This window comes from Acomys russatus, chromosome X (assembly GCF_903995435.1).
Source record: "Acomys russatus chromosome X, mAcoRus1.1, whole genome shotgun sequence".
Taxonomy (NCBI): domain Eukaryota; kingdom Metazoa; phylum Chordata; class Mammalia; order Rodentia; family Muridae; genus Acomys; species Acomys russatus.
This window is the reverse complement of record NC_067169.1, coordinates 83,289,153-83,304,725: the sequence shown is the minus strand read 5'-3', so window position 1 is coordinate 83,304,725 and position 15,573 is coordinate 83,289,153. Positions and strand designations below refer to the sequence as shown.

Here is a 15,573-nt window from a genome sequence, read left to right as displayed (position 1 = left end):
GATAAACTGTGGTACATTTACACAATGGAATACTATTCAGCTATCAAAAACAAGGAAATCTTGAAATTGCCAGGGAGGTTAATTGAACTAGAAAAGATCCTCTTGAGTGAGGTAACACAGACCCAGAAAGACACACGTGGTATGTACTCAAGTGGATTTTAGCTATATAGTACAGGATTAACATACTACAATACATAGACCCAAAGAAGATAAGTAACAAGGAGGATCCAAGGGAGGATGCTTAAATCTCACTCAGAAGCGGAAATAGAATAGACAGAGGTAGTGGTTGAAGAGAGGGAACAAAGTAAGAGAGGGAGCTCAGAGAGATATGAGGGTGGGAATCAGGCCTGGTGAGAGCAAGGGCCTGAGGACAGAAGGCCTGCAGAGAAAAGAAAAATGTGGGTGGGGGCATCCCTGTGCCAAGCTAGAGACCTAAGTCAGGGTAAGCTCCCGGGGGGATATGAGGGGGACTCTGAGACTCCTAGGATTAGGGACCATGGAGACTGAAAAAGACACCTTCTACTTACACAAGATTCCTACTAGAGGGAGGGGAATGCCAACTCACTCACTAAAACTTCGACTTAGTATTAGAGTAATTCTACCCTTACAGCCACTGGAAGTTGATCAATCAAGCATTCTACTCAGGAAGAAGCTTTGTAGAAATGATATTACTGCATTTTAAAATGTTTGATACAAATTCCCAGAAATGTCACCTGGACCTGAAGTTTTCTTTGATTGACACGTTTTAACTACAAGCTCAATTTTAGGAGAAAAATAAACCTATGCTATTTTATCAGTGATCATCAATAAATCATGGCAATAATTTATGATTGGCCCACTTTATCTGTTGTTAGCACGTTTATCAGCATGCAATTATTTATTATAGTACTCTGTTATTCTTCTAATGTCTCCAGCAGAACTGCAATGATGTTCTCATTTTCATTCTTAATATCAACAACATGGTCGTCTTGGCTCTATGTTTATCAGTTTTACTAAGGTTTTCAAAGGATCTCATTTAAACTCATCTGTGTACCAGTTCTATTGGTCTTTTTGAAGAAACTCATTCAGCTTCACATAAATATCCTGTTTTTAAATTTTCATATAATTGACATATTTTATTCTCCTGCACACACTGTTTTCAATTTGTTTATTTTTTCATTTTCTAAAATATAGTAATTTATGTTAGATTTCTCTAATATAATTTTAGCATAACACTTCATTTTGAACCACTAAATATATTTTGTTTTCATTTTAACTCAATTAGACATCTTTGTTAATTTTCCTAAAGATTTCTTTGGCTTATGGTTTACTTATGTATTCAGGTTATTTTCAAAATATGTAAAGATATTTCCAAGCAGAGGTATCTTCCTGGTATAATTTCCTCAATGTTTTCTGGTATTGACTTCTTTTTTATTTATTCTTCTCGCATATAGTATATCCTGACCACAGTTTCCCCACCTTCCTCTCCTCTGAGACCCTCCCCCTTGGTATTGACTTCTTAAGAAATCTGTTTTTAATTTGCTAAGCTTTGTTTAATGGCTTAGATTATACCCTTTCTTAGTTAATGCTCTGTGCGTGCATGGAAAATATGGGTTTTCTGTTTTTATTGAGTGCAATGGGCACAGATGTCAATGTTGAGAAATTCCTGACACCATTCTATAAGAATTCTGAGCATCTTATTTTTGTCGCTGTTCACATAATGCCAGGACTAATTTCTGTACATACAAATTAGATGAGGGTGGAAAGTAAAGACCACATAATGATGAACACTACAGCATTACAATTTTCTACCTGTAATTTTTTATTCACTTATTTAAAAGAGCTGCTGAAATTCTATAAACTTATATTATAAAATACATTTTTCTTATAATATTTCAAACTTACTTTTTATATTTATAATTCTAGGCCTTATTTTACATGTTCTGCATTAGGTTATACTCAATGAGATCATTGATGCATATCAATTTTGAAAGAATTCATTCTTTCCTTACTGACTAGTGACAACACTTCAGAAGTTTCTTTAGTCACAATTGCATGCCTCAAAACACTTCTACTGGTCCTCTCGCTATTCCTGCACAGGCTCACAATGTCATCACTACAGTGGCACTTTAACATACATTAATGTTATTTGATAAATACTAAGTTTCTAAAACATAAAGCACTTCTGAATTATTAATTAAATTCTCATTGAAAATTATTTATAACTGTAAATGGGGATAAGTGATAACACCCAACCTCATTAATATGTAGAAATTTTTAAAAACAATTTTAAAATGTCAAGTTGTTAATAATTGTTTATATTTGCCTTATAAATATATTAGGCACATTTTCTTGACTTTGAGAAACATTTTGCTGCTATTAAGAATTTTACTTTTAATATTTCTAAATATATCATTTCATTTGTCACAGTGTTTTCTATATTATTTCTGCTGATTAGAGCAGGTCATGGTGATGGAAGAAGACAAGGGAGCACATCCTACTGTAAGGCTCAGTGACCTAGCCTTGCTCATGGTACAACCCCTGGCTGTAAACACATAGTAGCTGCCTAATTGATATCCCCACAATTGATTAAATAGTATGTCTAATAAATAATTAATGTGGTTGTTAACTTGACTGCATTAAGAGATAATAAAACAGTATAAAATACAAAAAAAAATAAAAAATAAAATATCCTTTCAAAAGATTTAGGCAAAATGTCATCTCCTATATCTCTAAGAAACCCCAAAGGAGATCCTGAAATAAAGTAAAATATTAGGTAAACAGGGTGCTCCCAAATTCATCATCTTTATTCTTTCTTCTTTTTTAGTATTATTAAATTGTGATATTCTGGCTTAAGCATATTGTCTACTCACATAGAAATTTTATCATGTGTATTTGTATTAACTTTTTAAATTTATTGTTGGTGTCTATATTGTTTTGAAAATGACACACCAACTTATTTTACAGCTTATCAATTGAGAGTTTCAACTGGTCTAAATACATCTAATAATCGAGGTGTTTGGAGACATCAGTCTTGCACATGCTATACACATAATTTACCACTGAGCACAAACCACAGTCATGGTGGCCAATTTTTTAATTGTAGTCTTCTAGCTGAGTTTTGTCAATAATATATTGATTCAAAACTTTACTGGCACACGGATTCATAAAAGTTACCATTGAGAAAACTATAATCATAGCAATACTATCTACATCAGCAGTTCTCAGTATGTGGGTCATGACACCTTTGGGAGTCACATATCATTATACCATATATCAGATATTTTATTACAATCCATAACAGTAGTAAAATTACAGTTATTAAGTAACAATGAAAATAATTTTATGGTTGGGTGTTGGTTAAAAACCATGGATCTAGATTTTTTAAATAGCAGAGAGCAACTTCTGAGATTTTTCAAAAGCACAGCTAATGTCTTTGTGTTTTTAGTGACTCAAGTATTGTATGATACAAGATATGAATATAAATGCTGGATAAATGAAGGAATTGCACAGAAAAATTTCCCCATATAATAATTCTTCTAGCACGTTAAGACTACTAGAAGCAGGGCCCAGTGACTTTCACCTACAATCCTATCATTAGGGAAATGAAACAGGACAATAATGAGGAAGACCAACGGGTCTACATAGAGAGCCCTTGTCACTCAACAAAACAAAATCAAAAACAAACAAGCAAACAAATCATCCCAAAATCTATTGGGAATTTTGCTATTAAAAATCCTAAATTTCAAATACCAAACAAATGCATGGTAAAAAAAAAATTATGTTTCACATAGGCTGCACTTAATTTCTTCCTAAAACATATTTCAAAACATCGTATATAATTTTCTTTCTTTTTAAAAGATTTATCTATTTATTATTATGTATATAGTGCTCTGCTTGCTTGTACATCTACAGGCCGGAAGACGGAATCATATGACATTAGATGGTTTAAAGCCACCATGTGGTTGCTGGGAACTGAACTCAGAATCCTCTGGAAGAACAGTCAATGCTCTTAACCTCTGAGCCATCTCTCCAACCCATGTAGTTTTCTTAAGAAGACTAATTCTTTCACAATAATTTGATTTGTAATTTTCAGTCATGAGCTTAGAGTTGGGGAAGATAAACTGTTAGGAAACATTATAACTTTGAGTGGTTTACAGCCACTCAAAATATTTAGTCAACAATATAGACCTCCTGATCAGACATAGCCAATGCACACCTCATTTTCCATGTCTGGTGTGGGGAAGGGGAACGGAGACTGCCTCTGACATGAACTCTGATTTAATCACTTCCCCTTGGTGCAAAGACCCTACATGCACTCAGAGGAAGGGGAAACCAGCTATCCAGATGAGACCAGATAGGCTGTGGTCATATGGTGGAGGAGGAGGTCTCATTCTGTCAGAGGTCTAGGGGAGGGGAGTAGGGTGAAAGAGGGAGGGAGGGTGGGAATGGGAAGATAAGAGCAAGGGGAGAGCAATCAGGATTTATTAATAAATTATAATAAATACAAATTAAAAATAAAATGAAATGTTGCTTCTTAAAAAAAGATATGTAGGTATTATTTAAATAATGTACTGAAGAAGTTGTTGGAATACTTTGAGGATTTTCACAACAAAACCTTTTGTGGCTACAATGAAGCTGAGATATATATTGATTTAATGAAAATCAACTCAACATAATTTGGGAATATAAATTTAATTTAATTAACTCTCCAAAATACTGACCATGAGAATTCTATTCTTTGCATATTGAACAGTGAAATAAAACCAGCCAAGCCAACTGTGTTATTCCTATTCCTTTTTTATATTTAAAGATATCAAAATTAAGGAGGTTAAAGCAGTAAAGAAAGGAGAAAATGACATCAACAGTTCACAGGGGAAAATAAGGCTCTTAAATGACAGTTAATCCACTCAGAGTAGCGGACACATACATTTGGACTATACTGAGAAGAAAAGCAAAGTACATAATATTGTTTTAAAATTTTAGCAACAAAACTAATTATTACATATGGGAGCTCACATATTATATATAGTTACATTAAAGAAAAGAATCCATCATTTAAATAAATGATGTAAACACAAATTATCTGACATTAATGATAGTTATAGAACAGAATGTCTTGGCAGTGCTGGATAGGTCTACATTTCTTAGATAAGACACAAAACTATAGTAATTAAAAAACATAAATAAAAGGATAAAACAATAAAATTAAAGCATTGCATCCAAATGCTCTAGAAATATGAATAGGTAACCAACACAGGAATAAAATACTCCTGAGTTTTCTTCAGAAAAAATGACAAGTATTCAGAGTGTACTAGGAGCATATTCAACATAACATAAAACCCAACACAGTCCATAAATTCAAACTAGCAAATGTTTGAATATCCAAATAATCCACAAGAGCAGATAAAAAAGTGGAACATCCTTAGTCATCAGAGAAATCAAAGTTGTGATTTATGATACAATCACAAAGCAAATAAACTTTAATATTGGAGAGAATCATGATTACATGAAAATGTTATATTGGTGTGAATTTTAAAATGACAATCCATGTTGGAGAAAGAAGTGAGCACACACATATGAGCAACAATTCTAATCTTAGCTATATGTATAAACGAAAGCATATATCCATTAAAAGACTCAGAGAATGCTTCTAACAGCTTCTCAGAATAGGCAGCAACTTGGCACAGCCCCAGTATCCTCACAATGTCATCTTCAAGAATTTATTTGTAATAAGAACTAGTGAGGAGTATAGTGGATGTTTTTCTTAAAACATGTTCAGTGAAAGATTCTTTATAAAAGTGTACATATTCCACATACAAATATTCCAGGACAGACAGAATAATAAAATTTTAAAAATCCTTCATAACAATATTGGTATGGAAGTTACAGACTAATTGGAAAATAGAATAAGGACAGCATGTGTGTGTGTGTGCGCGCGCGCGTGTGTGTGTACCAGGACTTTGAACATGGCAGGAAAATGCACTACTAATAGGCTGCATCCCCAGCCCTGGGAAGTTGCTATGATATTGAATTGGATTGGATTGGATTTGTCAAAAATACAAAAAATACATTTGTGGATTTTATATAGAAATAAAATATATAGACAACTTTGGAATTGTATCTATTTTATGCCGGCTGAATATTTAGGGAGCAAATTGTTCTGATATTCATCAAAAAGAAATCTGTGCCTATATAAAGATATGGTTAGATGGACAACTATACGGCACAATATTATAGTAAAACACAGTACAACATCGATGATGAGTGTATATAGCAGTCTTTTTTATGTTGCATTATACATGAAATTTCCATTCCTAGGGTTGAGAATTGAATCCCGCGCCTCTCACACACTAGGCAAGTTTCCTACTGTAGAGCTCCATCTCTAACTTATATTTCTGTAGTATTTTATTTTAAAATTCTTTGGGAGGATGTAAAATGTTATATGTAGGTCTTAAGCAGCATGTAGTTAGCCACTCAAGCATGATTCATTTAATGTTTCTGTGTATTTGAAAACTTTACACTGGAATGTTTTAAAAAGTATACTGTTAAATCTACTTAGTTCCATCAGGCTAGAAGCATCTAGGAGTTTTTTTTTTTTTTAATCTGTTTTTGTTTTGTTTTAAGCATAGTCAGGAAGGGGATGTGGGGGGAAAGAACTTCATTCATTGTTGACAAATGAAGAAAAATCTTCCTAAGAGCTAGTATTTTTGTAGAAGAACAACAGACCGAAAAAAAGAAATTAAACTGTGATTACACATGGGATGGGAAAGAGTAAAATGGATGAAAACAAAGTGAAAGAAATATTGCTTGCAGTTTGTCTGTGTTTGATTGCTTGCTTCTGAGACAGATTATTCTGCAGCCCAGGTGGTTTCAAATTAAATACACAGATGAGGATGGCCTTAAACGTCTGATCTTTCTGCTTCTGAGTCCTACATGAAGGATGTACTACACTATGGCACTACACTCACGTCTGTTACTTTTAAACAAGTATCTTTGTATTCCCTCTTCAAGATAACCAAAGATAAAAATAACTAGTGGTGTATGCACCAAATTATAGCAGCAACAAAAGGGCATCGTGGGCTTTCCAATTAGCAGGGTTATTAACCATAAGCTTTCCCAAAGGTTTCAACATCAATGAGAATTTAAAAGAAAGTTGGGAAGTAGCAAGAGCCTCCATACCTTTTGGTCCAGGTAGCCCATCCAAACCAGTGCGTCCTGGAGGACCTGGAGGTCCTGGGAAACCACGATCTCCTTTTGGACCAGGTGTTCCTTTGAAACCTGGGAATCCTGGTGGCCCAGGTGGCCCAGGTAACCCAAATCCTGGCTCTCCCTTAAGCATACACATGACAAAACACAACGAAAAGTCCCGTGACTTTCCTGAGGCATACCATTTACTACAGAGAATTTAAATCAGAGAATACAAAGTAATGCTTTTCTTCCATGGTAAGGAGAGGATAATTAAATGTAAAGTAATGGGCATGTTAGAGAAAACATCTGGAAGGATAGGAAACAGGGTTTAATTAAATCAAATTAAATGAGTTGGAATGTTTTCAAAATAAGAAAGTTAACTGAAAAGCATGGGATTAAATAACACTCTACCTAAGTGAGGAAATGTGAATACAGATAAGAATTAGAAAATCCAAATGATTATTTTAATATGACTAGGTTTTATAATTCCATTTGGGGTTTCTGTATAAAATTTCCTATTTAGTTAGAGATGAATGCTGCAGCCTTTGCAGGTGAAATAATGTAATTTTGAGATTTGGATTAAATGAGAACCCATCCTCCTAAACAGGAAAATATTAAGGAAGTATTATTATAAACTTAATAATTTTGTATCTGGGTGACAGATACAGTTTATTATATTGTTTCTTTTGCTTTTGCATTTAGTTGAAAATGTTCATCATAAAACGAAAACAAGCCAACAGAGATGTAGTTTTCTCGTGAGAGCCCATCAGCTATATTTCCCACGGAAAACAAGCAATAGTGATAAAACCCAGCAAAATCACATCATTTAAGCACAGAAAATATAGGAAGAGTCAAGATAATTACATATTGCAGCAGTTTGCTGAAGGCTGCCTAAAAAGTGTTTGAGGTTAGATAAGATACAATAGAAGGAATATAAAGGGAGTTATTTATTATTAGTACCAAGTAGCAGTGATTTGATGTAGTTATCTTTGATGAAATTGGGACAGAGGAAACAATACAGGAAGGGCTTGATACACCCAAACACAATTTCACCAGTCATCACACAGGCACAACAAGTATGAAATGGGTTACTCTTTGTATACATAAGCACAGGCCAAGCTGATTATTGAATTCTATAATCCAACAACCCACCAGTCTAAGACAAAGTCAGAAAACTTTTGGATCTAAGTATTACCTCTGGTTCTGTGAAAGATGATTTGGGAGTAGATATTTTTAAGTGAAATATAGCTAAGTTTTACCAATATAATAAAGACCTGGAGCAATGTCTGAGCTGAAATAGGGAAAAGGACTAAGGGCAGTAGAGAAGACAGAAAAGTGAAAAGGGGGGAAGTTAAAATGTTCCAGTCTGGGACTGGAGAGATGGCTCAGCAGTTAAAAGTGCTCTTGCAGAGGACCCATGTTTGATTCCCAGCACTCACATGATAGTTCACATGGTAACTTCAATTCCAGGGCATCTGTGGCCCTCTTCTGGCCTCTACAGTCCCCAGGCACTTACACATGCAAGCAAATCACTCATACACCTAAGAAATGAAACTAAAGACATTTCTTTTTAAAAGTTCCAGACCTTTGGTCCTGGAAAGCCTGGTGCCCCAGGAGGGCCTTCTGGACCCATACTTCCAGGTGTCCCAGGGGCTCCTGGAGGTCCTGGAATTCCTGGAAAACCTGTAAAAATAGCAAGTCATTTCTTTTTTAATCCACAGAAAGAATCAACTTTATGATAGTCACATTTGCATCTCCATAGTCATGACTTATACACTGGCATGTCAAAAGTACATAAACATTCTATGTCTACTTAGAATCAGGCCTAATAGACACTCGTGATCCTCTCTTCATCACCTTATTCTTTCATTTCCACAGAGTAGTGGGTATAGAAGAAGACGAGTTCTTCTGGAGTATGCAGAATAAGTCAGAGCTAAATACAGAGACCTGAAACACCAAACTTCCCTTGTGCTTACATTGTGATGTTGTGCATGCAACTGCATGTGTTATATAAGCATTAACACACAAAATCAAATCTGTCACTTCAAAAGAGTATTCACTAGAAGTAAGAAACTGTCATCACAGAAAGGTGCTGCCTTCCTAGTCATGATAATAAATTCTATGAGGAATAAAGCATAATTGCAAAAACAGAAAACTAAACATTTCGCTAAATCAAGGGAGTAAATTACTTGAGATAAAACATTGTATCTGTATAGTGAATTTGTTTTCTGCTTAATACAATCTATTAATTCAGCGCATCTATTTAGAGCTCGCTACACTCCCAAGAATGTTTTTAAGCTCTAAGAATACAATGATGAACACAAAATGAAATAATCCCTGTGATGTTCCTTAGCACATCAATAATTTAGCATCTCTGAAATGTAGATAATTTTGACACTGGACTGTTTTAGTAAAATGAATTCTAGGTTCAGTGAAGAGACCCTGCCTCTAAAATTAGTGCACACCTAATAACTTTTCTTTAATGTTTATTTTTTATCATTTTAATTTTGTGTATGAGTGCTTTGTCTGCGAGTGTGTGTGTGTGTATGTGTGTGTGTGTGTGTGTGTGTGTGTGTGTGTGTGTGTGTGTGTGTGTGTGTGTGTACCATGTGTATGTCTAGTGCCCTCAGAAACCAGAGGAAAGCATTGAATCTATTAAACCTAGAGATAAGAGTGGTTAGGAGTTACCATGGAGATGTTAAGGATCAAATCCTGGTTTTCTGGAAGAGCAGCCAGTACTCTTAGTCATTAAGCTATCTCTCGAGGCCCCCAATGTGACTTTTAATTTTTATGCCATATAGCAAAAAAGTGGCATTTACTTTGTTTTACATTCTGAAAGAATAGTAGCACAGAAACCATCTACTCTACATTGCCCAGTACCAAGTCCAACTTACCTTTGGGACCAGGTGGTCCAGGAAGCCCAATCCCAGGGCTACCTGGTTCTCCTTTGCTACCAGGTATTCCTGGCAGGCCTGGTTGACCTGGAAGTCCAGGATCACCTATGGAAAAAGAGCAGTGAAAGAATGGAAAATATCCAAAGAAAGTCCCGTGATGAAGATGTTTTGAAACAAAATAAATTCTTTGCATACCTGGAAGGCCCACTTCACCATCTCTGCCTGGATTACCTGGTAAGCCAGGCTTCCCTGGCTGGGTTATGGTCTGGCCTGGATCACCTTTAGGACCTGAAAACAAATGGGTTGCTCCTGAGTGGAATCATTTACTTGATGAAAGATAAAAATCCCACTTTGTATATTCTAGGAAGTTATCAAACAGAAGGATGAAATCTCAGAGAGAAAAATCAGATGACACTTGTAGGTACTTTCATGATTGACGATGCTTGATAATTAATTTTAGATGTCAGCCTGACTAGACTAAGGGATATTCAGATAGCTGGTAAAGCAATTATCTCTGCTTGTGCCTATGGCCCATGATTCCAGAAAAGAAAGGTATTGCAACCAGTACTTTAAGGAAGGAAGGTCTGCCTTCGTACAATATAGGCCAGCATCATCCACTAGTAAAAGGCATAGATAATACAACAATAACAAACAAACAAAACACAGGAAATCAAACTCTGTGTGTGTGTGTGTCCCCCTCTCTCTCATTCATCTGGAACACCTACCTTCTTCTTCCCTTGAGAATCAGGACATATATTGGGCAGGGAAGGAAGCTCAATCAACAAAGTGCTTACTGAATAAGAACTGGTGTTAAACTACCCAGCATCCATTAAAAAAAAAAAGGTAGCAGCACATGTCTATAACCCAAATACTGAAGTTATGGAGGCAGGCAGATCCTTGGAAGCCACAGGCCAGTCAGCCTAGTAATATCAATGAACTCCAGGCTCAGTGATGGACCCAGTCTCCAAAATTAAAGTGCATGTATTCGACGATCAAAACGTGACATGGACTCTCTTGCCAGCTTCTCAATCACATCCTCCTGGCAGGACTGCCTTGCCAGGCCATAGGGGAAGAGAATACACTCAGTCCTGATACAACTTGGTGAGCCCCAGGAGGGGGAGAGGATGGAAAGGGCTCCCCTTTTCTGAGGAATAGGGGAGGGACGTGGGAGAGGGAGAGAGGGTGGGACTGAGGGGTGAGGAGGTATGGGGCTAGGGCCATGATGTAAAGAGACTAAATAAATGATTTTTTTAAACTAAGACAAAATAAAAATAAAAGTAATCGAAACAACAAAAACAAAGTATACATAAAAGTAACATTATATAGACTAAGCAAGCTGTATTTATGTATTTAGGAATATATTATGTATGTTTAAGAATGCACATATAGGAACACACACACACACACACACACACACACACACACACACACACCATTTAAAGAAAATTAGGCAGAAATTTGAAAGAGAGCAAGAGAGATACATGAGGGATGGAAAGAGTTGGGTGGAAGAAGGATAAGTTAGAAAAAATTATAATTATATTGTAATATCAAATTTAAAACATTAATAAAAAGAAACTAATCGGCATGTGTACCTCCCACCCATGTGGGTATAACTACACAAACATATATACACATGCACAAAATACAAAGAACAATACCAGCAATGACTGAAAAAGGTTAGCATGAAATCCCACTTTAAAAATATATTCTATTTCCTTGATGTAAGCATATAAATGGCCAGAGAAAGAGATTTCCCAGGAAAGGAAGCCAATATTTTTATTTCTGCTTTTAAGCACAAAATTTACAATAAAACAATCATAGTAAACATACCTGGTAATCCTGGCTGGCCCGGATTTCCTGGAACACCTTGTACTCCTTTTTCACCTACAGGGCCTGGAGGCCCAAAACCAACAGGGCCCATAGGTCCCATATTTCCTGGAAGACCTGGCAAACCTGGGTTCCCAGGAGGACCTCTTTCACCTTTAAAAGCAATTCCACCCTGAAAATGGAAATTTTTAAGACAGAAAAGTGTTGGTATAACAACTTCATGTAGGTTAGAATGAGTGGATACAACCAGGGACATGCCAGAGCCGTAAGTACTTCTTCAAGCTATGCTGTGTAGCTGTGATACTATTAAATTTTATCCATGCTCACTTACTCACGCAACACTTCCTTCAACAAGTACTTGCCCCAGTGGTACAAGCTAAGAGGATAAGTAGATCAAAGCCTCTGCTGTCAAAATGCTTACAGGCTACCATGCGTTGAGATGGTCATCATTCTATCCTATTATAATATACATTTCCCCTTTACATTATCCTATACTGTAAGTTGAATACAAATGAGATTGTTCATCTATGCTCAAGGTTTGACTCTATAGTATCGTAATCTGGTCATCTATACACACAAATCTATAACAGTCCTATATATGCAAAACAAATTAGACTTCTTCTCATGTCTAAAAATATCCCATAGATATTTAGAATAAGAAGTGAATTCCATGAGCTGGAGAGATGGCTCAGAGGTTAAGAACACTGTCTGTTCTTCCAAAGGTCCTGAGTTCAATTTCCAGCAACTGCATGGTGGCTCACAACCATCTATAATGTGATCGGGTGCCCTCTTCTGGGGTGCAGGCATACATGCAGGCAGAATACTGTATCAGTATTAAATTTTTTAAAAGAGTGAATTCCACACTGACTCCCAAGCATTCTAACTTCAACCACATTTGATCATATCTAGTAATAATTGATACAGTAATTAGTTAAGAAGGCGCTCATAAAACTGAAAGAAAACAGTAAGGAAACTCTAGTTAGTATCACTGTACCATACAAATAATATTATTTTACGCACTAGTAGAATATTCATCTAAGTACCAGGCCCCCTATTTATTTTAATTTAGCAAGTGCTGGGTTTTTTGGGGGGAGTACTGAGAACTGAATTTAGGGGCTCACACACACCAAGTACAAGTTCTACCACTGAGATAGAACCTCATTCGTTAGGAAACATTACTAAATGACAATCTGACATGAAAGCAAGAATATCAAACCAACTCACAGGCTCTCCTTTGGGGCCAGGGAGTCCTGGCAAACCATCCTTTCCAGGAGTACCAGGTAGACCAGGAAGCCCTGGAGCGCCAGGGGAGCCCCACTCCCCTTTGTCACCTTTCATTCCAGGAAGAGTGAGGACATCACCAGGATCACCTTTAGATCCTGGAAAGCCTGGGGCACCTGGAGGCCCAGGTATGCCCTGAGTTGAAAGAAAAAAGAGGGAGAAAAGAAAAATGAGAAAAAGGAAATCAGATCTTCTAACACTTTTCTCCAGTTTGCTCCATTAACCCATACAATAACATTTACTATACAAAGTTTAATGTATAAAGTAAGGATAGCAAAGCAGAGAGAAGCAAGGAATAAAATAAATTATAATTTAACATTCAAACTAAATTTAATGTATATACTCATAAGTGAAAATCAAGGGGCTCATGACTTCTTCTAGTACGTTGTGGCTCATAGTATAATCAAAGCTTACTGGCAATCCTTTTGGACCAGTTGTCCCAGCTTGTCCCTTTTCACCCTTCTCTCCAGGGATGCCAAGAGATCCTAAAACACAGAGAATCAGGTAAGCTCTGATGCTTAAACCCCCAGCCACACTCATAGAGAAATCCATGTGCATCACAAACTCACATTTTAAACTGAAAAACCTTATGTCATTTCTTCCCTCTTTCATGTTTTCAGTATGAAGAAATCAGACTTTCTCATAAGTAAATGCATTATTTAACAGCACATGGAGCATTGAATCTTCAGCTACTTCTAATTCTAGAGGATTCTTTTGAAAAGTTTGCAGCTGCTAGAAACTGTGAGGTGGAGCTTGAGTCCCTATATCTATCCTATTGCCATAGGGAAGAGAAAATAAAGGAGCCCACGTATCTTAATTTTCAGTTACACAAACTTCTTTCATCATAACTAGTGGTTTCTTTGCTTGTCCATTCTCTAAGATTTGTTTTATGAGACTTTTTTTTTGGTGCCAGAGGTTACAAAAAAAAATTACCAAGGCAGTGGCTCTACAAATGACTCCCTGCACTAACTGCATTATTATTAACCAGTTATAAGTTTAAAAATTAATACCTGGATACTGGTAAGAATCGCTTAGTCCAGTGCTACTGAATCAGAACTTGGGAATGGGACCCAGCAGTCTGGATTTTAGCAAGCCCTTTGTGTGATTCTTATTTATTTCCAAGTTTAAGACAAACTAAACTGGAAGTACAGGCTGTATTACTAGCCCCTAGTGGCAGCTTTGAAACTTGCTAAAATTATTTCCAAACTCCTAATGAATTTGTGTCTTTGGTAGACACAGTGGACTGGTACAAGCAGACTGGAATCAATTATCAGTCTGAACACACACATTATATGTAACCTCAAGAATATGTAATAGTGGCATATATAAAAAGTTAATTGAGTGGAATAGTTGTGGTTCTGAAAAATGACTCAAATTTGGAGGGAGGCCTTATATGTAGAAAGAAGAACATAGGCAGCTGGTTGCCAAGACTTTAATAGAAACCTTGTTCCTTAATGACAGTATGTGATTTATCTCCAATTGGCTTTGCCTCTGGAAACTATACTTGGGGTCCAGACTGTATGAATATCCTCTCTAGTTTTCTAGAGAAAGATCTGACTCTATCATTTCACTTTTGGAGACAATGTAATTCTTTGAATAATACCAAATGCTATAATAGAAAATGTTGGTAGCTCCAGGTATTATGAACAAAAGCACACTTTATTTCATAAGAGAGGTATTTCATATTCAATAATTTGTATACACAAATGATTAACTCTAAAATGGAAAACTAACATTATAAGACCATTAGCATACTCAAAGAGCCAAAAAAATATTTTAGAAGCTTGACTATATGAAGACTATTTTACCTGGGGCACCTGGGAGACCTGGCAAACCAGGTTGGCCTGGAGGCCCTGAAATGCCAGTTCCAATGCAGTTGAAGCAAGTATCGCCCTTTTCACCTACAAACAAACAAATATTACTGGACTGGTTACTTAGCGCTTCTTTAGATAGGTTCCTAAAGAAGTCAGCTGTAAGCAATAGCGTTCCTACCCAACAATGTGGTTAGAGAAGCCTACGTGTAAAATAAATTCTTAGACAAATAAATAGCAAGTGCCTGCTGTATACAGAGAACTGCTTTAGGCCATTTGTGATACACAGATAAAAGAAAACGGACAAAATTCCATGTTTTATGGAGCTAACTTTCTACCAACAGAAAGTACTAATATACAATAAAGGTAATAAATTATTAAATTACATATTGAATAGTTTACTGTAGTAAACTTTTAAATAAGTATGAAAATATGATTGTAGGGGAAAATGGAGTTAGGTAAATGTGACTGAGTGTTTTAGGGATGAGTAGGTGGGAGAAAGGTTGCAATTTTAAGTAGGGTGAGGTTAACACAGATCTCTGTGTCCAGATACCTACTTAAACAAATGAAAGGCATGGCATTTGCATAAC

At 36.1% G+C, this 15,573-nt stretch overlaps 1 protein-coding gene across 1 annotated transcript in view; it reads right to left on the bottom strand.

Annotated features, from left to right (window-relative positions):
• Col4a5 (collagen type IV alpha 5 chain) overlaps positions 1-15,573 on the bottom strand; it is a 192,155-nt gene that overhangs the window by 58,964 nt on the left and 117,618 nt on the right. Inside the window, exons 22-29 of the mRNA XM_051142260.1 lie at positions 14,981-15,073; positions 13,587-13,657; positions 13,116-13,307; positions 11,895-12,063; positions 10,260-10,352; positions 10,065-10,169; positions 8,756-8,853; positions 7,162-7,312 (exon numbers count right to left, since the gene is read on the bottom strand). Of these exons, the coding sequence (XP_050998217.1) occupies positions 7,162-7,312; positions 8,756-8,853; positions 10,065-10,169; positions 10,260-10,352; positions 11,895-12,063; positions 13,116-13,307; positions 13,587-13,657; positions 14,981-15,073 (972 nt within the window). The remainder of the gene's footprint in view (positions 1-7,161; positions 7,313-8,755; positions 8,854-10,064; positions 10,170-10,259; positions 10,353-11,894; positions 12,064-13,115; positions 13,308-13,586; positions 13,658-14,980; positions 15,074-15,573) is intronic.